At 46.9% G+C, this 24,256-nt stretch overlaps 1 protein-coding gene across 1 annotated transcript in view; it reads right to left on the reverse strand.

The window, feature by feature from the left end:
• Positions 1–841: 841 nt before the first annotated feature.
• Positions 842–24,256, reverse strand: part of gpr179 (G protein-coupled receptor 179) — a gene marked incomplete at both ends in the record, with an annotated part of 88,615 nt that continues 65,200 nt past the window's right edge. The window contains 5 exon segments of the mRNA XM_084319451.1: positions 842–1,293; positions 2,197–2,638; positions 3,149–4,168; positions 5,959–6,105; positions 22,843–22,945. Coding sequence (XP_084175577.1) covers positions 842–1,293; positions 2,197–2,638; positions 3,149–4,168; positions 5,959–6,105; positions 22,843–22,945 — 2,164 coding nt within the window.

Here is a 24,256-nt window from a genome sequence, read left to right on the forward strand (position 1 = left end):
CACCCACAACTAGATTGGTCCTTTTGACGATAACGACGGCAGTGAATGGCGATAACATTACCGCACGAACCGAGGTGGGTCATACTATCACTACGCACGAGAGGGAGCGGCCCCCACTGATCCATCACAACACGGAGATAAAAAAAAAACAGACAAAAGATATCCGCTGTCCGTTGGTTTGCTTTTTATTTAAAAACGTGGCACGGGGGTTGGCGCACCGCGTAACGCACTGCAGTGGGTTTGACTCTCGGACCCGGCGACCTTTTTCCTCCACTTAAACGGATTACCACACCTCAATAAGAACACTGTTGACGTTATATATATTGTGTTTTATAAGCCTTCTGCAAAGCAGTATTATTTTGTTTAATTAATGGTGGTTATACTTTCACCTGATCTAGTTTATTTCCTATGTGTCTAAATGTATAGTGTTGCTTTACCAAGCCCAGGTTCTCTGATTCACTGGGTAACATAGTCAGTTGATGCCATGGATCCAACATGAATTTTACAGTGTATTTGTCACTTAAAAAAAACATACAAAAACACACAAAAAGTTTTCTCATAATTCAAAAGGGCTTGAAAGCAGGAAGTATAGGGACGGCAATTAGATGCCATGTCTGATTCAGAACCATGAGGTAAAGCGTTGTTCGCCTGTTCACTGGTGTATTGCTGGTGGAGACGTCTGGCCAGAGGGGATGTAGTATGTATTCCAGGCTAACGGCCTCTGCACTGTTTCTCACCTCCAGTTCACTGTGGACTTGTGGAGGAGCCACTTTCTGCTGCGAAGCCACGGGATGGATTCCAAGGATTCCTACCGAAATTAACCAGCGGACCGGTTGCGGACTCACAGGTCGGACGGGAAGACGAAGGCCTCGGCGGCGGTCTCTGCGTCGTCGTCCTCTTCTTCCTCTTCGGGAATGTTTTCAGGCTCCCACGTAAAAACGTCCAAGGCACAGTCTTGATCCGCGATCGAACCAGATCTGGACCTTTCCAACTCCCAAGGACACATCGCGTCACGCCGCCCGAGGGGCGTGTTGGCCTTCGGCTCCTCCACCGGCGGCTGCGCGCCGACGTCTGGAGATGCTCCCTCGTTAGAACCTTGGGATCCTGTGACTTCATCTTTGCCACTGTCGGGAATGTTGATCCGGCTTTCGGTTGACTTTTCTGGATCCTCAGATTCCCGTGGACAGACGGACACCTGAGTGCTATCCTGCTTGTTTACAGTTTCTGGCTCTGTCGTTTCCCATGGGCAGACGCCTTCACGGATGCTGTCTTGCTTTTTGATGGTCTCCGGCTCTGACGTTTCCCATGGGCAAACATTAGGTCGAGGACTGTCCTGTCTGTGTATATTCTCTGTCGAGAGCCCGGTCTTCACCGTTTGTGGTTCCTCTGTCTCCCATGGGCAAACATCTGCTTGAGGGCTATCCTTCTGTTCAAGAACCTTTGTCTCTGTTGTTTCCCACGGACAAACATCTTTCTGGATGCTGTCTTGCTTTTTGACAGTCTCCGGCTCTGACGTTTCCCATGGACAAACATTAGGTCGAGGACTGTCCTGTCTGTGTATATTTTCTGTCGAGAGCCCGGCCTTCACCGTTTGTGGTTCCTCTGTCTCCCATGGGCAAACATCTGCCCGATCGCTGTCTTGTCTTTGTGTTTTGTCTGGTTTTCTGATGGCCTGTGCGTTCCCTGTTTCTGGTTCTTCAGTTTCCCAAGGACAAACATTCACTCGAGTGCCATCTTGGCTTATATTATTTTCACATTCGTTGGGGACATCGGCCATTATGATCCCTGGGTCTTCACTGTCCCACGGACAAACATCTGCCACGATACTATCTTTACTTTTCGACCTTCCCCATCCTATTGGCACGGAATCCTGAAGGGCTGCGGTTTTTGCAGTTTGTTCAGTTTCCCAAGGACATATATTTACCCTGGGGGTGTCTTTCTCATCCGTCTCTGCCGGTGCAGTTTCCCACGGGCAAATATTAGTCTTTACGGTAAGGGACCCCTGTGAAACCGATGTGACTATGGTCGGTTTGACCATGGAGGGCTCTGGGCTCTGCTCCTCCCAAGGACAAATTTGTGTCACAATTGCAGGGGGTTCAGGGAATTCCCATGGACAACTTTCTGCTGTCCCGACCACTGGTCTGAGGAGACGGAGGGCAGCTGATGTAGCGATGGCGGTTGCAGCCATTGTATTACCTCTGTGCTTGTTCTCCTCGGGTGCCCCGGGGCCGACTTTAAACCTCCCCGCCTGCTGCTGTGACGGTACCTTCAGCTGACCCTCTGATGGTTTTACATTCTCATAGACGGCCGCAAGGTTTTCCTCAACGTTCCAAGGACACACATTGGCACGCGCGCCGTCCTGTTCCCTCGAAGGCTGCGCAGCTTCGGCAGACTCCCAGGGGCACACGTCTGCCGATTGGTTCAAAGGCGGTTGCCTCCGCTGGGACTCCCTGGACACCACAGCGTTTGAAGCGGCGGGATCGTCTTGGGAATCCCACGGACACACGTCGGGACGGCTGTCCCGTCGCCTCACAACCTCCGGTTCCTGCGACTCCCAGGGGCACACGCTGACACGTCCGGCTTCCTCTACCTCCCACGGGCAGACGACGGTGCTCTGTTTTCTCAGGGATCCCTGTCTCTGTTGAGAGGATCCGGGTATGTCCCATGGACACGCGTCTCCGGGAGGAATGTTCAGAGCGGGCGCAATTTTATTACTGCCTCTTCTGTGAGTGGAAGGAGTTCTAGAAGCCATGCCTCCGGTTTCCCAAGAGCCTGTGTTACTATGTATGCTGTTCTGCCTCGATATAAATACATTTTCATACATGCTGTTGGTATCTTTTTGCGCATCGTCTAATTCCCACGGGTAGACGGTTGACTTAACTATCACTAGTCTCCTTGGGCTTCTATCTGAGGAATCTCCCGAGGACAATCTGACTGCATGCTGCTTCACGAGACAAGGTTTCCCTTCCGTTGTCATAGCCCTTTGCTGCATTGTCTTTTTCTCCATACTTGGGTTTCTACTAGACGATGCCGACCTGGTAGTTAAGGAAGCTGTTCCTCTGCTCTCTTGGCCCTTTTGTGAGCCCTCTTTCTTAACACTTCCACTTTTGTCCTTGCCATCTACAGAGCCCTCTTTCTTAACACTTACACTTTTGTCTTTACCAGATTTGTCCTTACCGTCCACAGAGGCTACAAGACCCTTCACCGAGAGCCACTTCTGAGTGGAAGTGCGGAGGGATAAGAGGCGCTTGTCTTTAGTGAACTTTGGTCTCGGAGATCCCGGCTCACTGGCAGAGACCTGACGTTGGCATTTAGCAGAGTCGCTATACGCTTTTACGTCCTCCTTTTCTGGGGACGGTGTTTCCTTCTCTTCCGGAGGTGGTATATGATCCCAGGGACAGATGTGCACCGTCGGAGATGATACGCTGTCCGGGCTGGTTGGGACTTTGTCCTCAGACGGAGCATATGTGACATGCTTCTGGTTTTTGTCTACAGGCGACGCTTCCACCTCTTCCAACTCCCAAGGACAGATCTCGGCCTTATCAAAAGACTCTGACTGGAGGGCACTTGTGGTCTGTACCTTGATGTCGTGGTTAGAGCCTGTGTACAATGAGCCGGCACTGTTAACTATGGGTGTGTCCAGAGCATTGGCGATAGTGGACGATAGACTCAGGGACTTGTGAAGCTTGCCGTGATCAGGATGCAGGAGATTGTTATCGATTGTCAGATTTTGGGCGCTGGCCGACTTGCAAACTCCCGGCGGAAGGTCCAATGAGTCAGTCACGGAGCGCTGAGAGGACCTCTTCTCCGTCATGTGTGACCTCAACATGGAGTCGTGCAAAGAGTGCGACTTCGCTCTGACGTACTCGTGGTCACCGTCCGGCATGAACATCACCGGCGAAGGAGGTGCTCTTACGCATTCGTCTCTGTAGTTGATACTTATGGTGTCCGGAGCCCTCTTGGGGGATTCCACTCTGCCGCAGAAAGAGGCCGTCTCTCGCTCATCGCGGCTGCACCGGCGGCTCATGGACGGGAGCTCCGAGATGCGCCTGATGAGGGACAGGCCCAGCAGGCGGGAGCCACGCTTCTTGGACAGGTGGGGGTTGTTGGACGTCAGCTTCTTGGTCTTGTTGTGCTCCAGCTGGGCATAGAGTTTCTTCAGTTCGTCCTGGTGCATGGGAAGAGGGGGAGGGTCCGGTGGAGGGAGTGGGGGGGAAAGGGGCGGAGTGATAAGACGGGGGGGGGGGGGGGGGGGGGGGGGGGGGAGGAGGAGGAGAGGAGACAGTCAGTCAATGAAAAAGGGGATGGAGAGAACAAAGGTCATACAGGGTATAATATCAGTCCATCTCTAAGATCACGGTCTTTTAACGATGATTTATGATACAAATATAAGAATATATTTTATTTCGGTATCTGAAATCTCCAAATAATGAGGCCAAAGGTGATCATAGCTGAAATTAAGGGATGTTTATTTTCCTTTCTGTTTCGAAAATTTAAAATTTAATTTCTCCCCACTCACAGATCGGCACTGTTTAATGTTTCAGGTTTAACCCTTTCACTACCAAATGGTTAACCCGTTCACTGCGACAATACAGAAGGTTAACCCTTTCACTACCACACTACAGAAGGTTAACCCTTTCACTGCCACACTACAGACCGTTAACCCTTTCACAACCACACTACAGAAGGCTATGGAAGGTTAACCCTTTCACTACCACGTTTCGCAATTATGGAACGCCCTACCCAAAGCTGTAAAGGAATGTGGATCACTACCCACTTTCAAAACCTCTCTCAAGGGACACCTACGGGAGACTGCAATTCAACACTGGCCCCTGTAAATATCCTAACCCAACCCCCTCCAATGTACAGTCATTTACCTAGTATGGTTTTTGTCAATAGTCCAATGTACAATTTTGTTTGTTTGTACAGTGTCTCCCCCCCCCCCCCCCCCCTCAATGTACAGTTTTGCTTGTTTATACAGTGTGCCCCCCCCCCCCAACCACCTCCAATGTAGATTACCCAGTATGGTTGTCAATATCCCAGTGTACCCAACCCCCCCCACCCAACCTCCTCCAATGTACAGTTTCTACGTCAAATGTATATACTCCCTTTTCCTGACTCCTTCTGTATCACAAACAGTACTGCATTTGCAAATCTGGTATGTCATAAATGTATAGATGTAGCAGTACTGTCTATCTGTATGTCATGTATGTCATATATGTCCTGATGAATTGAAAATGGGGGACCCTGATGTAAACAAGACGAAAGTCTTTCTCTGGTCTGCATCCCCTTAACAATTGTGTGTATTGAGCTGTACTGTATTGTACCCATTCTGCAATCTGTTTTCAAAAAGTTTTCAATCAATCAAACACTACAGATGGTTAACTCTTTCACAACCACACTGGAAGGTTAACCCTTTCACAACCACACTACAGAAGGTTAACCCTTTACTATCACTACAGAAGGTTAACCCTTTCACTACCACACTACAGAAGGTTAACCCTTTCACTACCACACTACAGAAGGTTAACCGTCTAGGCGGCTGAGTGGCGCAGGAGATACTGGTATCGAGCCCAGCTCTCTGCGTTGCTACCGGCTTGGCCGGCCGTCATACTAACACAATTAGTACACAACAACACAAAGAAACGGGAAGTATCGGGGGCAGAGTGAGCCTCCCACGCGTTACTCCTCGCCACAGAGTTCGAGCTGTCTGGTGAAAAGATGCGACAGGCTGCCTCCTCGTGTACCGGAGGGGACACGTGATGCAAGCCTTCTATCCTCACTACAGCCGACCAGTGGGAGGCATAGTCTAGCAACGTTCAAGACAGGGGAGGGAGGAATTGGAATTACGAAATTGGGATGGGAGAAAAATAAGGAGAAAAAGTGGATAAAAAAAAAGGTTAACCGTCTGTAGTGTGATAGTGAAAGGGTTATAAGGGAGTCGAGGCCTTTGTTTACCCGGACGTCTTCTGGCTCCATGGCGGGGTCGCCCCAGGCGGAGTGGAAGCTGCTGTTGAGGTAGGAGCCGGAGCGCCGCAGGTGCACCTCGTCCTCGTACACCTCCGCCGCAATCTCCTCCCGCCCCGTCCTCGACACGTGCAGGAACTGCGGCAAACACAAACGCACGGGACACGTTAATCAAATATTCTATTTTATTGCACTGCACTATTTTACTCCTGTCTATTTAAAACAATCAAACCATAAACAAGGTGGGATGTTAGATCCTAATGTGAAAAAACTGATTTTATATGTCTGCACTTTATGTGCTCATTTTATGCCTGTCTTTTTTTTTCTGTTGTGAAGCACTTTGAGCTGCAGTTTCTGTATGAAAGGTGCGATACAAATAGTTTATTATTGTGGGCGGCTACGTGGCGTAGTGGGCAAGGCGCTCGCCATGAATGCCGAGACGCTGGGCTCGCCTGTTCGAGCCCAGTGCTCCACATTGCTTTCAGTTTAGCTGGTCGTCCGTACTAATACACATTGGCCGTATTAGGGGGTGGGAAACTGATGGGTGGGGATCGGGCGTTGTGGACAGCGACTCCTACAGGTCGGTTGGTGCGCCTGCGCAGTAGAATCAGGAAGTGTCGGGGGCAGCGTGAGCCTCCCACGCGTTACTCCTCGCCACTGAGAGATCGAGCTGCACAGGTGAAAAGATGCGACTGCTGTTACCTCAAGTACCGGAGGGGACTTGTGCTATGTATGACTTAGTCCACATTGCAGCCGGCTTGTGGGAGGCAAGAAACAGCGTTCGTGACAGGGGAGGGTTGAATTGGATGATACGAAATTGGGATGGGAGAAAAATATTAAAAAATGGGAGAAAAAGTGGATACAAAAAAAAATAGTTTATTATTATTATTATTATTATTAAATCAAATTTATTTGTAAGGCCCGGCGACAACACGTTAATGTCCCCATGGGACACGTCTTCTTTAAACAAGTCTGTGGTGTTATGTTAATGTGTGTGCGTTATACGACACAGTGCACAGGCCACCGTACTCGGGGTCAGGGAGAGTACGATGACAGGAGCGAGGAAGAACACCTGTGTAATGTAGCTACGGATAAGCTAATAAAGTATACTAACAACCACACAGCAGAGGACTCGCGTATTTGTTACCGTGTGAACTAACACAGCGTGGTGTCAGAAGTCCTGCAAGAGTTGTGTATGTGTTCGGTCGGACGATAAGTGCCATTTGAGGCTCGTTGATGACAAATAGAAGAAAGAGGGGGGAAAAAAAGATGAGCGTGGCTAATAACGCCGGAGCACCTGCAGCCCAGGGAGCGGCAGCGGTTTCAAGTGCTAGGTTTGGCATCCAGCCTCCCGAGTCCTTCGACTTTTCAAAGCCGCAAGAGTGGGCCAAGTGGATACGCAGGTTCGAAAGATTCCGTCTGGCCGGTAACCTAAATGCTAGCTCTGAAGAGAATCAAGTCGACATGCTAATAATATATTGTATGGGCGATGAGGGCGGACGATATTTTTTACGTGGATTAAATCTGACTTGTTGCTCTACGACGTACGTACCAAGGAGTGCGGGATGGGTTGCAGGGTTTCTTCGTGGTCAAGAAAAATGTGACCTACGAACGCGCCCAAATTTAATATGCGCAAACGGGGAGAATGTGAAACGGTCGACTCCTTTGTGACGGCATTGTATGCGCTGGCCGAGTATTGTACATACGGAGTGTTACATGATGAACTTATTCGTGACAGGCTTGTCGTCGGTCTGATGGATAAGCGGCTGTCGGAGCGCATGCAGCTGGACCCGGACTTGACCCTGGAGAGGGCGATGAACATGGCGAGGCAGAGTGAGGAGGTGAAACGACAGCAATCCTCTCTGCGAGGGGACGCCAGGACAGAGGCAAGTGACGTTAGATCGGTGGACAGGGTGTTTAAGAGCAGTAGCAAGAATTATGCTAAGAACAGCCCCCAAACAGGCTAACAGCTACCCAGCCAAATCACACAGTGCCCAGTACTCAACGGGGGGGGGGGGGGAGTGTCCAGTGTCATAAATGTGGCAGTTCTCAGTTCCACCCACAGCGCGATTGCCCTGCTAATGAGGTGAAATGCCATTCATGTGGGAAGATGGGGCATTATAAGCGTGTGTGTAAATCATCCAAAAATGTACACGAGGTTGAAGAAGACTATTCCTGCTCCTGTGATGGGGAGGAGGAGCACATGTTCTTGGGCAGCATCACAACTGATGGGGAGCCATGGATGGTCGACATAGACATCAATGGCAGACGTGTGCCGTTCAAAATAGACACTGGCGCTGATGTTACTGTGATGCCTCACACTGTATTCGGAGAGATCTACAGACACAAGGATCCACCTACCCTGCAGAAAGCAACAAAACCACTGACGGGACCTGGGAGGAGTCCACTAGATGTTGTGGGCGTCGCCAAGCTGTTGCTGAGGAGAGGAGAGCGAGAGGTGTTGGAGGCTCAAAACGACCTACCGAAGATGTGCAGTGGTCTCGGTGAGATGAAACAGCCGTATGCAATCAGGATGAAACCGGGGCCTCAACCATTCTCGCTGGAGACGCCCCGGAAGGATTCCATTGCCACTGATGGACAAAGTCAAGCAAGAACTGTCCCGCATGGAAAGCCTCTGAGTGATCAGCCGGATCGAGGAGCCAACCGACTGGTGCGCCGGCATCGTAGTAGTCCCTAAGAAGACGACCGGTGCGGTACGCATATGTGTTGATCTCACAAACCTCAATGAGTCAGTGTGCCGGGAGAAATACACCCTGCCAACAGTCGAGGAAACACTGGGAATGCTGGCCGGAGCCAGGATATTCAGCAAGTTAGACGCAAACATGGGATTTTGGCAAATGCCCCTGATTGAGGATTCGTCAAAGTACACGACCTTCATCACGCCGTTTGGTCGATATCGCTTTAATCGCCTACCTTTCGGCATCGCCTCCGCCCCAGAACACTTCCAAAACAGAATGGTGACTGAGGTCACAGAGGGGCTGGAGGGTGTCGTCTGCCACATGGACGATGTGCTGGTGTGGGGCCGATCACAAGAGGAGCATGACGCTCGTCTGCATGTCGTGCTGGGGAGGATCGAGAAAGCAGGAATCGCCCTGAACACCGATAAGTGTGACCTGTCAAAAGAAGAGGTGACCTTTCTAGGCCATGTGATCTCCAGCAGTGGCATTAACCCCCGACCCGAGTAAGACGGATGCCGTAAGGAGGATGGAGGAGCCGACAAATGTTAGTGAGCTGAGAAGCTTTCTCGGCATGGTAAACCAGCTGGGGAAGTTTATCCCGCAGCTGGCGAAGAGAGACGAGCCCCTGCGAGACCTTTTGCTCGAGGAAGAACTGCTGGCTGTGGGGCATCGAGCAGGCCAGAGCCTTTCAAGATTTAAAGGATGCACTAATATCCCCACCAGTGTTGGCCATGCACGATAATCACAGGGAGTGCCAGGTCTCAGCGGACGCGTCGTCGTACGGCTTGGGGAGTGTGCTTCGTCAAGAATGGGATGGAGTGTGGAGACCAGTAGCCTATGTGTCGCGGTCTCTCACACAGACTGAGCAGAGATACGCGCAGGTTGAGAAGGAGGCCCTGTGCTTGACCTGGGCTTGCGAGAGGTTTTGAAATGTTCTCATCGGCAGACACTTCCAGCTGGAGACGAGCCTCTCCTGGGGTCTCAGGCGTTGGATGATCTCCCTCCACGGATTCTGCGCTTCCGGATGCGCCTGATGCGCTATTCCTATTCCATTGCACATGTGCCAGGGAAGAGCCTGTGGACTGCTGATACGCTCTCACATGCTCCTGTGAAGAGGAGAGAGACACCAGAGGAGGAGGAGTTATTTGAGAATACAAATATTTATGTGGACATGATAATGGAGAACCTGCCAGCGAGCACTGCCTACCTGGACGAGCTGAGAGAGCAGTTGGAGGGGGACAGTGTGTGCGGCGCACAGGTGAAGCAGCGGTGTGCAGAGGGATGGCCAGCACACAACAGTGAACCGGCTCTCAGGCCGTACTGGGCAGAACAGGCGTCACTCACAGTAGAGGATGGACTGTTGCTGAGGGGAAGCAGGCTTGTAATCCCTTCAACAATGAGAAATGATGTGCTTGCCAGGCTGCATGAAGGCCACCAGGGGGTGGTAAAGTGCAGGGAGCACGCACAACAGTCGGTATGGTGGCCCGGGCTCAGCCAGCAGCTGAATGAGCTGGTTCTCAACTGCCGAACATGCAGCAAAGAGAGACAGAACCAAAGGGAGCCCCTGATGCCATCTCAACACCCGGGGCGACCGTGGCAGAAGTTGGGAGCAGACCTGTTCATGCTGGAGAGCAAGATTTACCTGCTGGTTGTGGATTATGCATCAAGGTACGTGGAGATCGCTCTGCTGACTCCCACAAAATCAACAGACGTCATCCACCACCTGAAGTAAATTTTCGCACGGCACGGTATCCCGGAGGAACTTTGCAGAGTTTGCAGCATCCTATGGGTTTCGCCATGTCACGAGCAGCCCGAGATATCCCCAGAGTAATGGGGAGGCAGAACGTGCTGTCAAGACGATAAAAGGTCTCCTGTAAAAGGCAGCCGATCCATACCGTCCTCTGCTGGCATACAGAGCCACCCCGTTGCATAACGGATACAGTCCAGCTCAGCTTCTTATGGGGAGGAGACTCCGCACAACGGTGCCAACGCGTCCTGCTCTACTGGTCCCTACTCTTCCCGACAGTAAGGCGGTTGTTCTGAAGGAAGAGGAGAAGAGAATGAGAGATTCACAACGCTACAACCGGCGTCATCGTGCACGAAGTCTCGACAGGCTCACTCCAGGAAAGGAAGTGTGGGTCACAGATCAAAGTGCAACTGGAGTTGTGGTCAGCAGTCAGTCACCCCACTCCACGTTCGTACATCATAGATGGACCCCATGGAACATTAAGGCGAAACCGTCGCCATCTCGTCCCCATGGAGCCCTCACCGGCGCAGAGTGCAGCAGAACCTACGGGGCAGGATGTCCCGGAACCACCAGCTACTCCCAGAACCAGGTCTGGGAGACGTGTGGTGAAACCAACTAGGTTGGACTTGTAAGAGACAGTAGAGATAAAGGAAAGGAAAGTGACATTCCTGCAATAGAATGAAAGAGGTTTATGGTTAAGCTAAGACATGTGTTTCATGTTTATATATATATATATATATTAGAGCTGGGCCGTTAACGGCGTTAACATGCTGCGTTAACGCTATACTAGTATCGCGCGATAATATAATTAACGCATTAACACTTTAAGTGCCGAAAACGTGTTTAGGCGTCTTTCCTAGCCATGCTAAAGTTGCCGAGGACGCCCTAACTCGTCTTTAATATCAATATTTCAAAAATCTGTGATCGAAATCATATTTTTCCTCCGCAGCCCTGAGACACAGTGCTGGCCTCCTCTCAACCCTCTAGCGGTTCAAGAGCGCCATCTGGTGGACGATCGGCAGAAGCGCCAAAGTCATGTGGATGAAGTGCTGATCGTCCATATTACTTCCGGGCACACTCTATAGGTCCCGGGACTCGATCTCGACACAATACATAGCGATCCGTTGCCAATAACTCGATAAACAACATGATTTGGACGTATATACTATTATACAACCTGGAAATAGATCGCGTATTTCTACATCCCATAATAGGAATATTTCAGTTCCACGCTCATCGTCCAACGGCGCGAGGAAGATACGGTAAGATTCAGCGTTATTTTTGAACGTGTTCGATATAAACTGCTCTGATGATCATATCACCCACACTAGATGAATGATATAACGCTGCCCACGGAATTATAAACGATCCCCCGCCCATCCGCGTGAATATTAAAGGCAACCAACTTGTGTTCTGCTTTTCTCTGATTGGCCGCGCCCCCACGCGCAGGCAAGCGCAGTCGTCCCACGTCCCAAATGAAATCCAAGGAGCGCAAGCGAGCGGCAGCGCGGGCAACCAACTTGTGTACCATGGGCTGCTGTTCCAACGCACTTGTGTTGGGCTGCTGTTTCACTCGTGTATAAACAAAGCCCATACAGTTATGAAATGCGCTGAACTAGAAAGCGTAACGTTATTATGTTTCGCGTTCCATTGATTAACGCCATTACCTGCTGTGCTGTAGGAAGCAGAGGTACAGTAAGTTACAGTAGGTGTAGGTTACATCTTTAATCAAAGCCCATACAATTTTTTAGATGAATGATTGTGGATATAATATAGAAAACACATCATTATGATATTGTCAGATGGCGCAAAATACAATGGTGAGTGAGAAATATATCTCCAGTGATAAAACCCAGTGCTCTATGTCTCTATGATACACAGAGGGAGGGAGAGGCATGACTTCGCGACAGCCATATTAGACACTCACTGTACATCAGTGTGGAACTGTAACGTTATGTGTTATTTCGCCCGTGGAGGCTGCTGAGCCTGAAGCGCCAGCGGGGCGACGCGGTGGTGTATCCCCGGCTTCCGTGCGCCGCCCACGGCTTGACTCGGTTCAGCTCCAGCAGCAGCAGCGGCCGTTCCTCCGTTGTAGAAGCCCTTCAAGCGCTCTCATATTTTGCGAATGCATAAACTATATCTTAAATTATGGCTATGTGTCTAATATGGCTGTCGCTTATCAATGACTTTGCGACAGCCATATTAGACACATCGCCATAATTTAAGATATAGTTTATGCATTCGCAAATATGAGAGCTCTGTCATTGAAGTGGGTGGTGGCAGCATTACTAACAGTAGCGATTTTTATTGTTTTGTCATGACCAAACATAATCCCAACATAGATAGGAGGTGTACTGTATGTCAAATGTCGGTCATGTGGTGGAAGAGTTTAGTACAGTCACACAACAGAACACCGCTGTAGTACAGTCACACAACAGAACACCGCTGGTTCGACCAGCGCTTCTGCCGCGTCTCTCTTGCCGCAAGGGCGTGTGCTAGTGGATTGATTGATTGGCCGTGTGGCCAATCAGAGAAACGCTGAATGAAAAGCTGAACACAAGTTGGTTGCCTTTAATATTCACGCCGCCCATCCGGTCATCATCAGATGATACGTAGAAACTTCTAGAAGTACGTCCAATTGAAATGTTTGATCTCGCACAGATTCCTACCAAACTGTATTTCATCATCAATATAATGCATTTGGGGCTATAAATCACGTTCTGGAGAAAGCTGCAGAAAGAGATGAAAACATACTTATACTTTAGACCATATTTTACTATGAATATGTGAATGAAAAAGTTTAACGTTGCTACACAATGAACAATACATAGGACCTTGAATGGGCCCTAATAATGGCAATCTAGCAATAGAATTTAAAAAGTTATAGCCCTGCAAAGAAGGGGAACTTCTCCATAGACAAATAGAGATGGCAACGGATGGTATATCATGAATTTAGCCTTAGGCCAGTGGTGCCCAACCAGTCGATCGCGATCGACAGGTAGATCGCGGGCTGATTTCAAGTAGATCTTGATTAATAAAATTTGATTATTAAAAAAAAAAATGTTTTTTTTTTTTTTGCTAAATCAACTCTTCCTCTCCTTGTTAACTACAACAAGCAATGCTGTTTGTTATTTAAGATGAGGTCAGACTCGGCACTGACAGATTTGTGTTCATTATGCTGCTTTTATAAAGCCTCAAATGACTGCTTACAATATACAATTTTGGCTGGTAGCTCTCGGGCTAGGTGGTAAATAAAAAAGTAGATCTTGGTTCAAAAAAGGTTGGCCACCCCTGCCTTAGGCAATCAAAGTGTTAATCTAAAAAAAAAAAAACACATTTTTCTTTACATTTTCTTTTTTTACATTTTTTGTTTTACCTTTATTTACCCAGGGTAGAGCTGCCCAGTACAACCACAGTTGACACCATTGGCCACTGAGCAACTCCACTGGAGCAGTTGATTCAAGCCATGTCACATAGTTCAAGTTTGAAATGATTCTTTCTGTTTTGCTCCTGAGAGTGTGCTAGATACTGTACTGTACTGGTAATATTATTTATTTGTGTTAACTTCTGAATAAAACAACTTCAAGTACATCTTATTGAACATTATTTTGATATTTCATTACCAATTATCATAGCAAAACAGCTTTTTCAAACAGTCTGTAATGCATTTTGGAAACGGGAGATGGGCTCATGGTGTAATGGGCCACCTGGCCTGAGAAACATAAGGAGGAAAGAAAAAGTAAGGACTTACTTCTGGTCATTATTTGGGTAGAACACACATATTTTGAATGCCTTCTGCAGGTTTAAAAAAAAAAAAAATTTAGCCATTTTAATCTAGATTAAATCCAGGATTGCAGATAGATTAATCTAGATTAAAAAAATTAATCTATGCCCACCTCTAATATATATATATATATATATATATTCGTTTAGATAAAAGAAAGCAATTGCTATGTTTAATATAGCCTATGGTTTATATGGCGTCAAAGAAAATGTTTAGATCAGTTCAGATAGGAACAGACCTTTTAGATATAGAGGCGGAATAATCCTCTAAGGTCTGGGGAATCGATGGAATCTACCCATTGATTCTAGAAAGGGAGATGTGGTGTTATGTTAATGTGTGTGCGTTATACGACACCGTGTACAGGCCACCCTACTCTGGGGTCAGGGGTCAGGGAGAGTACGACGACAGGAGCGAGGAAGAACACCTGTGTAATGTAGCTACGGAGAAGCTAATGAAGTATACTAACAACCACAGCAGAGGACTCACGTATTTGTTACCGTGTGAAGTAACACGACAAAGTCGAGAAGAAACATCACAATAAATCAAGAACAAAACAAAAACACCATAAAGTCCAATTTAAAAAAATTATAATAAATAAATAAGATAAATGAATGCAACGCTCCCAGACATACCCCACGCGAAGGTAAGGAAAAACTCACTAAAAACCTAGCAATAGGAAAAAATGCACCACAGGCAATGTGGAGGAGAGAAACCTTAGAAGGGCCGGTCAAGGGGGATCTCCCTTCTTAGATGTCGGTGATAGTAGTGTTGCAATAAAACAGGCGAACAGTTGGTAAGCATGTTACCGCTTGCTTTGGGTGATAATAGTATGTTTCTGTGAAGAACCGTCTCTGACCCTGGAATACTGAAACGGACTAACACAGTTTTGTCTACCTCTTTTTTTGACGATTTTCTTTTTGTCTTATTGCAGCGATTCTTCTGCTTTAGAGAGCAGGGGGCATTTCTTTTGTGGAGTTTGCATGTTCTCTCCCCGTATTGGTTTCCTCTGGGTACTCTGGTTTCCTCCCACACCATAAAAAAGACATGCATGCTAGGTACAGTATATATATATATAATACTCCTGCCGTTGCCCTTGACCGAGGTACTGGCATTACAACTGGAGTTGGTCCCTTGACCGAGGTACTGGCATTACAACTGGAGTTGGTCCCTTGACCGAGGTACTGGCATTACAACTGGAGTTGGTCCCTTGACCGAGGTACTGGCATTACAACTGGAGTTGGTCTCTTGACCGAGGTACTGTCATTACAGCTGGAGTTGGTCCCTTGACCGAGGTACTGACATTACAACTGGAGTTGGTCCCTTGACCGAGGTACTGGCATTACAACTGGAGTTGGTCTCTTGACCGAGGTACTGGCATTACAACTGGAGTTGGTCCCTTGACCGAGGTACTGACATTACAACTGGAGTTGGTCCCTTGACCGAGGTACTGGTCATTACACCTGGAGTTGGTCTCTTGACCGAGGTACTGGCATTACAACTGGAGTTGGTCCCTTGACCGAGGTACTGGTCATTACACCTGGAGTTGGTCTCTTGACCAAGGTACTGGCATTACAACTGGAGTTGGTCTCTTGACCGAGGTACTGGCATTACAACTGGAGTTGGTCCCTTGACCAAGGTACTGGCATTACAACTGGAGTTGGTCCCTTGACCGAGGTACTGGCATTACAACTGGAGTTGGTCCCTTGACCGAGGTACTGGCATTACAACTGGAGTTGGTCCCTTGACCAAGGTACTGGCATTACAACTGGAGTTGGTCCCTTGACCGAGGTACTGGCATTACAACTGGAGTTGGTCCCTTGACCGAGGTACTGGCATTACAACTGGAGTTGGTCCCTTGACCGAGGTACTGACATTACAACTGGAGTTGGTCCCTTGACCGAGGTACTGGCATTACGCCTGGAGTTGGTCTCTTGACCGAGGTACTGGCATTACAACTGGAGTTGGTCTCTTGACCGAGGTACTGGCATTACAACTGGAGTTGGTCCCTTGACCGAGGTACTGGCATTACAACTGGAGTTGGTCCCTTGACCGAGGTACTGGCATTACAACTGGAGTTGGTCCCTTGACCGAGGTACTGACATTACAACTGGAGTTGGTCCCTTGACCGAGGTACTGGCATTACGCCTGGAGTTGGTCTCTTGACCGAGGTACTGGCATTACAACTGGAGTTGGTCTCTTGACCGAGGTACTGGCATTACAACTGGAGTTGGTCCCTTGACCGAGGTACTGGTCATTACACCTGGAGTTGGTCTCTTGACCAAGGTACTGGCAATACAACTGGAGTTGGTCTCTTGACCGAGGTACTGGTCATTACAACTGGAGTTGGTCCCTTGACCGAGGTACTGACATTACAACTGGAGTTGGTCTCTTGACCGAGGTGCTGACATTACAACTGGAGTTGGTCTCTTGACCGAGGTACTGGCATTACAACTGGAGTTGGTCCCTTGACCAAGGTACTGGCATTACAACTGGAGTTGGTCCCTTGACCGAGGTACTGGCATTACAACTGGAGTTGGTCCCTTGACCGAGGTACTGGCATTACAACTGGAGTTGGTCTCTTGACCGAGGTACTGGCATTACAACTGGAGTTGGTCTCTTGACCGAGGTACTGGCATTACAACTGGAGTTGGTCTCTTGACCGAGGTACTGACATTACAACTGGAGTTGGTCCCTTGACCGAGGTACTGGTCATTACACCTGGAGTTGGTCTCTTGACCGAGGTACTGGCATTACAACTGGAGTTGGTCCCTTGACCGAGGTACTGGTCATTACACCTGGAGTTGGTCTCTTGACCGAGGTACTGGCATTACAACTGGAGTTGGTCTCTTGACCGAGGTACTGGCATTACAACTGGAGTTGGTCCCTTGACCGAGGTACTGGTCATTACACCTGGAGTTGGTCTCTTGACCGAGGTACTGGCATTACAACTGGAGTTGGTCTCTTGACCGAGGTACTGGCATTACAACTGGAGTTGGTCCCTTGACCGAGGTACTGGTCATTACACCTGGAGTTGGTCTCTTGACCAAGGTACTGGCAATACAACTGGAGTTGGTCTCTTGACCGAGGTACTGGTCATTACAACTGGAGTTGGTCCCTTGACCGAGGTACTGACATTACAACTGGAGTTGGTCTCTTGACCGAGGTACTGGCATTACAACTGGAGTTGGTCTCTTGACCGAGGTACTGGCATTACAACTGGAGTTGGTCCCTTGACCAAGGTACTGGCATTACAACTGGAGTTGGTCCCTTGACCGAGGTACTGGCATTACAACTGGAGTTGGTCCCTTGACCGAGGTACTGGCATTACAACTGGAGTTGGTCCCTTGACCAAGGTACTGGCATTACAACTGGAGTTGGTCCCTTGACCGAGGTACTGGCATTACAACTGGAGTTGGTCCCTTGACCGAGGTACTGACATTACAACTGGAGTTGGTCCCTTGACCGAGGTACTGGCATTACGCCTGGAGTTGGTCTCTTGACCGAGGTACTGGCATTACGCCTGGAGTTGGTCTCTTGACCGAGGTACTGGCATTACAACTGGAGTTGGTCCCTTGACCAAGGTACTGGCATTACAACTGGAGTTGGTCCCTTGACCGAGGTACTGGCATTACAACTGGAGTTGGTCCCTTGACCGAGGTACTGACATTACAACTGGAGTTGGTCCCTTGACCGAGGTACTGGCATTACGCCTGGAGTTGGTCTCTTGACCGAGGTACTGGCATTACGCCTGGAGTTGGTCTCTTGACCGAGGTACTGGCATTACAACTGGAGTTGGTCCCTTGACCGAGGTACTGGTCATTACAACTGGAGTTGGTCCCTTGACCGAGGTACTGGTCATTAGGTACGGAGGTCTCTGTTTGACAGCATGGAGGCCTTGCAGCTCGTGCCTCACAGCTGTCTCACAGATAGACCTTCATTACTTCCATCAGTCCCCAGCTGACTGTTGTACATGTCCTCTCTCTATATATTGCTAGTAGTTATTTATGCTTTATTTAATTTTTTTGTTATTGTCTTTAGCTCTATTTATAAAAAAAATATTTTTTATTTTAATGTTCTTATGTACCTTAGATACTATTTTTACCTTGTGTATATATATACAGACACATGGACTACTCGGCCGTAAGTGAGTTAAAGACTGCTTTAGAGGACTCATACATTAAAGAGTGTCAATCAAAGTGGCATTCGATTGCACTCTCTGAATATTGGAAAGCCAAGCAGATTCCACGCGGCCTGAGAATCCACAAGCAACCTGCTTTTGGAAGAGAGGACCCCGACTTTATAAAAAAATGGGAGCAAGTACTGAATAAATGCTCCATGGACTTGATATTGCTTACTATTGAACAAACCGCAAATGAAGCTGACAAAGCCAAACGAGAGGCTCAACGTATTAAAGACGAGCTGGTTGTGAAACTGGGCTCTGATGAATTCACAAACCTGGAACGCAAGATGAAAGATGACCTCCAGAAGTTTGAGAGTGAACTTAAAACTCTTAAAAGGAACAAATTCGAACGACATGCTGAGGACTTCAAGAGAGGGACCGTCTACAAGTGGCAACAACCGGCGTGGAAAGAACGACGTCCAGCGGCCTCACGCCAGAGGGAGCGATTCCAACGCAACGACGGGAACCGAGGAAACTACACAACCGAGGAGTCAGATCCTGCCCTGACAAGTGACTCGGCGTGGAAAGAACGACGTCCAGCAGCCTCACGCCAGAGGGAGCGATTCCCACACAACGAGGGGAATAGAGGAAACTACACAACCGAGGAGTCTGATCCTGCCCTGTCAAGTGACTCGACCCATTCCCAGGATGCGCGTTTTTTAGACGCACGTCCACGGTACGACTCACGACACAACAACCAACGAAGAGGGACCAGGGGAACGAGGCGGGGGAAGAAAAGACATCAACCCGCCATCTGTCGTCACCAGGAGCAGGAGCAACAGGCCGTGATCAACATCTCGGACTGTCCCCTCACACCAGCCCAACAATCGGTATTAGGTAAAGGTCTATCATTTGTTCCAACAAATAAGGTGAATGTCTTTAAATTAAAAGTGGACTGCTACAAATTTTTCAGACTGTTACACCTTAAACACCTTTTTAGAAATACTGATCAGACTATATCTACTAATCCTATGAATAAATTGAAGAAATCATCAACGTATTGTCCCACTAGTACTCTGAATCCTACCTTGGTCACTTTCAGTAAACTAGTTGAGCGAGACATCCAGACATTTGTGAAATCATCAGACAAGACAATCAAGCATCAAAATGTAACTGAGGTTGAAAGAAGAGCTCTAAACGAATTGAGAAAAAATGACAATTATTATCAAGCCGGCAGATAAGGGTGGCTCTATTGTAATACAAAATGTCAATGACTACATGTATGAAGCCACACGGCAACTTAGCAATACTGCATTTTATAAGTCTCTTCTTCACAACCCTGTTGAACAGTTAATGACAGACAGAGATAAAATACTAGATGATGCACTTAAAAGTAAGAACATCACAAAAAAACAATACGAGTTCCTAAAAGTTGAATTCCCTGTCACACCTGTTTTTTATCTATTACCTAAAATTCATAAAAAACTGACAAACCCGCCAGGACGCCCCATAGTCTCAGGAAACAATTCTTTATCAGAACCTCTAAGTCAATTTGTAGACTATTTTATCAAAGATATTGTAAAGACATTACCTTCATACCTTGCAGATACTAGGGATGTGTTGAAGTCGTTAAAGACTTCCATCCCACAGAATGCATATCTAGTATCCTTTGATGTAGAAAGTCTTTATACTAATATTCCACATGAGGACGGCCTGGCGGCTATGTCATTTTTTCTGGGTACAAATGATGAAGTCTCCTCTGATTTTTTACTCAGCTTGACGAATTTTATTTTGAAATCTAATTACTTCATGCTTGATGATAAATGGTACATTCAAATCCAGGGTACTGCCATGGGTTCTGCATTCGCACCTAATTACGCCAACCTATTTATGGGCCACTGGGAATCCCAGTTTATCCACAACCAAGATGCCTCGCCCCTCTTGAAAAATGTAATTTTTTGGAAAAGGTACATAGATGACATTCTCATGGTGTTTGTTGGCTCGGAAGATGAGTTATTCCAGTTCAGGGAGTATATCAATGGTACACATCACACTTTAAAATTCACGATGGTACACAGCAGAGAACATATTGATTTCCTAGACTTACGGATATCAGCTGACAATGAGGGAAACCTGAACACTACTATCTTCCGTAAACCAACAGACCGTAATACTATTTTACATGCACAGAGTCATCACCCGAGACGTATGGTAGAGAATATCCCATACGGACAATTCCTGCGCCTTAAACGTATCTGTAGTGATCCCACAGACCTAGAAAGGAAGGCAGATGAAATGAGTAACAGATTTGAACAGAGGGGATACAAGGCATCAGTGGTGCACACAGCTAGAAATAAGACAAAACATGTACAGAGGGAAACTATTTTGGAATCTGACAAAAGCGACACCCCTGGTAACAGAGTCACATTCGTTTCAGAATATAGTACTTCATCTCAAGTTGTTAAAAACATTATTGACAAACACTGGAACATACTCAAATGTGACCCTCTTTTAAAAAACATTTCTTCATTACCACCAAGATTTTGTTTTAAAAGGGGAAAAAACATAAGGGACGCTGTAGTCAATTCTATGTATAAATCCCCTGTAGTAAGTCACTCTAACTGGCTAACAGAGCTGTGTGGTAACCATCCATGTGGTCGATGTACCCATTGTTCAAACACTATGAAAACAAAAGTTTTCTACCACCCACAGTCTGGGCAGGAATATAAAATAAGGGACCTTATTAATTGCAACACCACTCATGTGATATACATGCTGAAATGCCCTTGTGGTAAGGTCTATGTTGGACAAACAAAACGAAATTTGAAGGTGCGAATAGCAGAACACAAGGCAGCCATTAGGAACAACAATATGGATTATGCCATTGCGAGACACTATAAGGAGAGAGATCATGGTTCCACAGCCTCTCTAAGGTTCATTGGAATCGAAAGAGTCACCCTACCACCGAGGGGCGGTAATATAGTAAAGCTTCTCTTACAAAGGGAAGCGTACTGGATTTTTACTTTGAATTCTGTGGAACCCCATGGTCTAAATGAATCCCTCGAGCTGAATCCATTTTTGTAGTGCAAACAATAAATAAGCAAAAACGAGTCCTGTGGAGTGTGCGGTCCCTTCTTTCCTTTGAAGGTTTTCTCCTTTTAGTTTATATATATATATATATATATATATATGTGTGTGTTTCATTACATGTATATATACATTCATACCAATTATTTGCCGGTTCTATTCTCCATCCATCTATCATCCATAGCAATACTATATTATCACCAGTTGGGGGAGCCCTCTTTGAACGGCCCATCTGAAGTTTCTCTCCTCCACGCCGCCTGTGGTGCTTTTTTCTTCTTCTATTGCTAGGTTTTAGTGAGTCGTTCCTTATCTTCATTGGGGAAAGTCTGGGAGTGTCGCATATTTGGATTTTTATGGTGGTTTTTTGTTTTTGATCTATTGTGATGTTTCTTCTTGACTTGTACAAGAAGACTTGTACAGCGACAGAAGACTAGGAGCGTCAGTGGCTCGGGGGGTAGAGCAGTCGTCCCGGTTCGATTCCCGCTCCTCCCGGGCAGCGTGTCGATGTGTCCTTGAGCAAGACACTTAACCCCTAATTGCTCCCGATGAGCAGGTTGGCACCTTGCATGGATAGCCTCCGCCGTCGGTGTGTTGAATGTGAGAGTGAACGGGTAAAATGTGAGGAACAAAATGTAAAGCGCTTTGGATAAAAGCGCTATATAAAAAAGCAGCTATTTACAGCCGCCCATGGGGGCTATTCCATGTGATCTCGGGCTTTACAAATAGATTTGATTTGATTTATTTAGGCTGTTTTTAACTTCATTGTCTCTACCTCATTGATGTGTGTCTAGGATTCATGTGTGACCGGTGTTGTATCGCTCTGCGTTGTGTTTCGATTCGACCCCTGTTAAGGGATCGCCCTGAGTGGGAGTTGAACCCCGGTCTCCCGCGCCGCAGGCGGCATCACAGACCACTAGACCAAGAGGTGAACTCACTTCTTGGTAATGTGTCTGTGTGCCTCTGGGGAGTGAGTTTGCATATTGTTTTTTTTATTATTATTATAATTTTTTGTTTTGTTTTTACTTCAGCTAGGGCCTCTTCCCAGGTCATCTTACTGGTGAAATAAAGGTACAAATTAGGGATGTCTGATATTATCGGCCGATATTGGCATTAAAATGTAATATCGAAAATGATCGGTATCGGTTTTCAAAGAAAATAAACGTTTTGTTTTTGTTTTTTAGTTTTTTTTCAGGCAAGCAAGTAAGAACAAATTCTTATTTAATTTATTGTCAAAAGTATGCATAATGTTGTGTTAAGAGATATGTAATGTTAATTACCTGAAATTATTCCGTTTTTTTGGGGGGGAAACCCCGCATATATCGGTATCGGAAATTAAGAGTTGGACAATATCGGTATATCGGATATCGGTAAAAAAAGCCAATATCGAACATCCCTAGTAAAAATGAAACAAAGATAGTCACACCAGGCGTGGAGGTACCTTAGGGATGAAGAGCAGGGCCAGCGTCACGGTGACGGTGATGTGGGTGTGCGTGAAGAACAGCAGCAGCATCCAATCAGGATGGAGAGACGGCAAGGCGAACCTGAAGGAGATGCATTACAGCAGCCAATCAGGATGGAGAGGTGGCAAGACACATTACACAGACAAACCTGAAAGAGATACATTACACAAAGACAATCCTGAAAGAGATACATATATAAAGATATATACATAAAATATATATATATGATTATTATATTATATATTGTATTTGTATATATATTATATATCCAGTTTAATCACCTGTACATTGTATATTACTATTGCATTTTACCGTTACATTTGCACTCTGGTTGGATGCCAAGCTTCTTTTCGTTGTACTGTACTTGTGCTGTATGATGACAATACATTTTAATCTAATAAAAAAGAAGAAATCGTATCCATCTACACAAAGTACGAGTCTTCAATTGTATTCACTGCATTTTGTGGCTGTAAAACGTTTGTTTACATTGTGTGTTTATGTTTGTAAACACTGGAGAAACAGATCTGATTTACTGTACAACGGGTCGAGGAAATTCTAAAAAGCTAATTTGTTATTGAAAAATAAACGTTCCCTATCTATTGGACCTTTTAGAGAATCTGTATTTTAGGTTGAAAGACCAAAGATTCTTAACCCTTTCACTACCAAAGGGTTAATTCTTTCACAACCACACTACAGACGGTTAACCCTTTCACAACCACACTACAGATGGTTAACCCTTTCACTACCACACTACAGACGGTTAACCCTTTCACAACCACACTACAGACGGTTAACCCTTTCACAACCACACCACAGAAGGTTAACCCTTTCACAATCACACTACAGACGGTTAACCCTTTCACAACCACACTACAGACGGTTAACCCTTTCACAACCACACTACAGACGGTTAACCCTTTCACACCCACACTACGGAAGGGTAACCCTTTCACAATCACACTACAGACGGTTAACCCTTTCACAATCACACTACAGACGGTTATCCCTTTCACTACCACACTACAGACTGTTAACCCTTTCACAACCACACTACAGAAGGTTAACCCTTTCACTACCACACTACAGACGGTTAACACTTTCACTACCACACTACATATAGTTAACCCTTTCACACCCACACTACGGAAGGTTAACCCTTTCACTACCACACTACATACGGTTAACCCTTTCACAACCACACTACAGAAGGTTAACCATTTCACTACAGACGGTGAACCCTTTCATAATCACAGTACAGAAGGTCAACCCTTTCACACCCACCCTACATAAGGTTAACCCTTTCACTACCACACTACAGACGGTTAACCCTTTCACAACCACAATACAGACGGTTAACCCTTTCACAACCACACCACAGAAGGTTAACCCTTT

This window comes from Notolepis coatsorum, assembly GCF_963971535.1.
Source record: "Notolepis coatsorum genome assembly, chromosome: 7".
In the NCBI taxonomy this organism is placed as follows: domain Eukaryota; kingdom Metazoa; phylum Chordata; class Actinopteri; order Aulopiformes; family Paralepididae; genus Notolepis; species Notolepis coatsorum.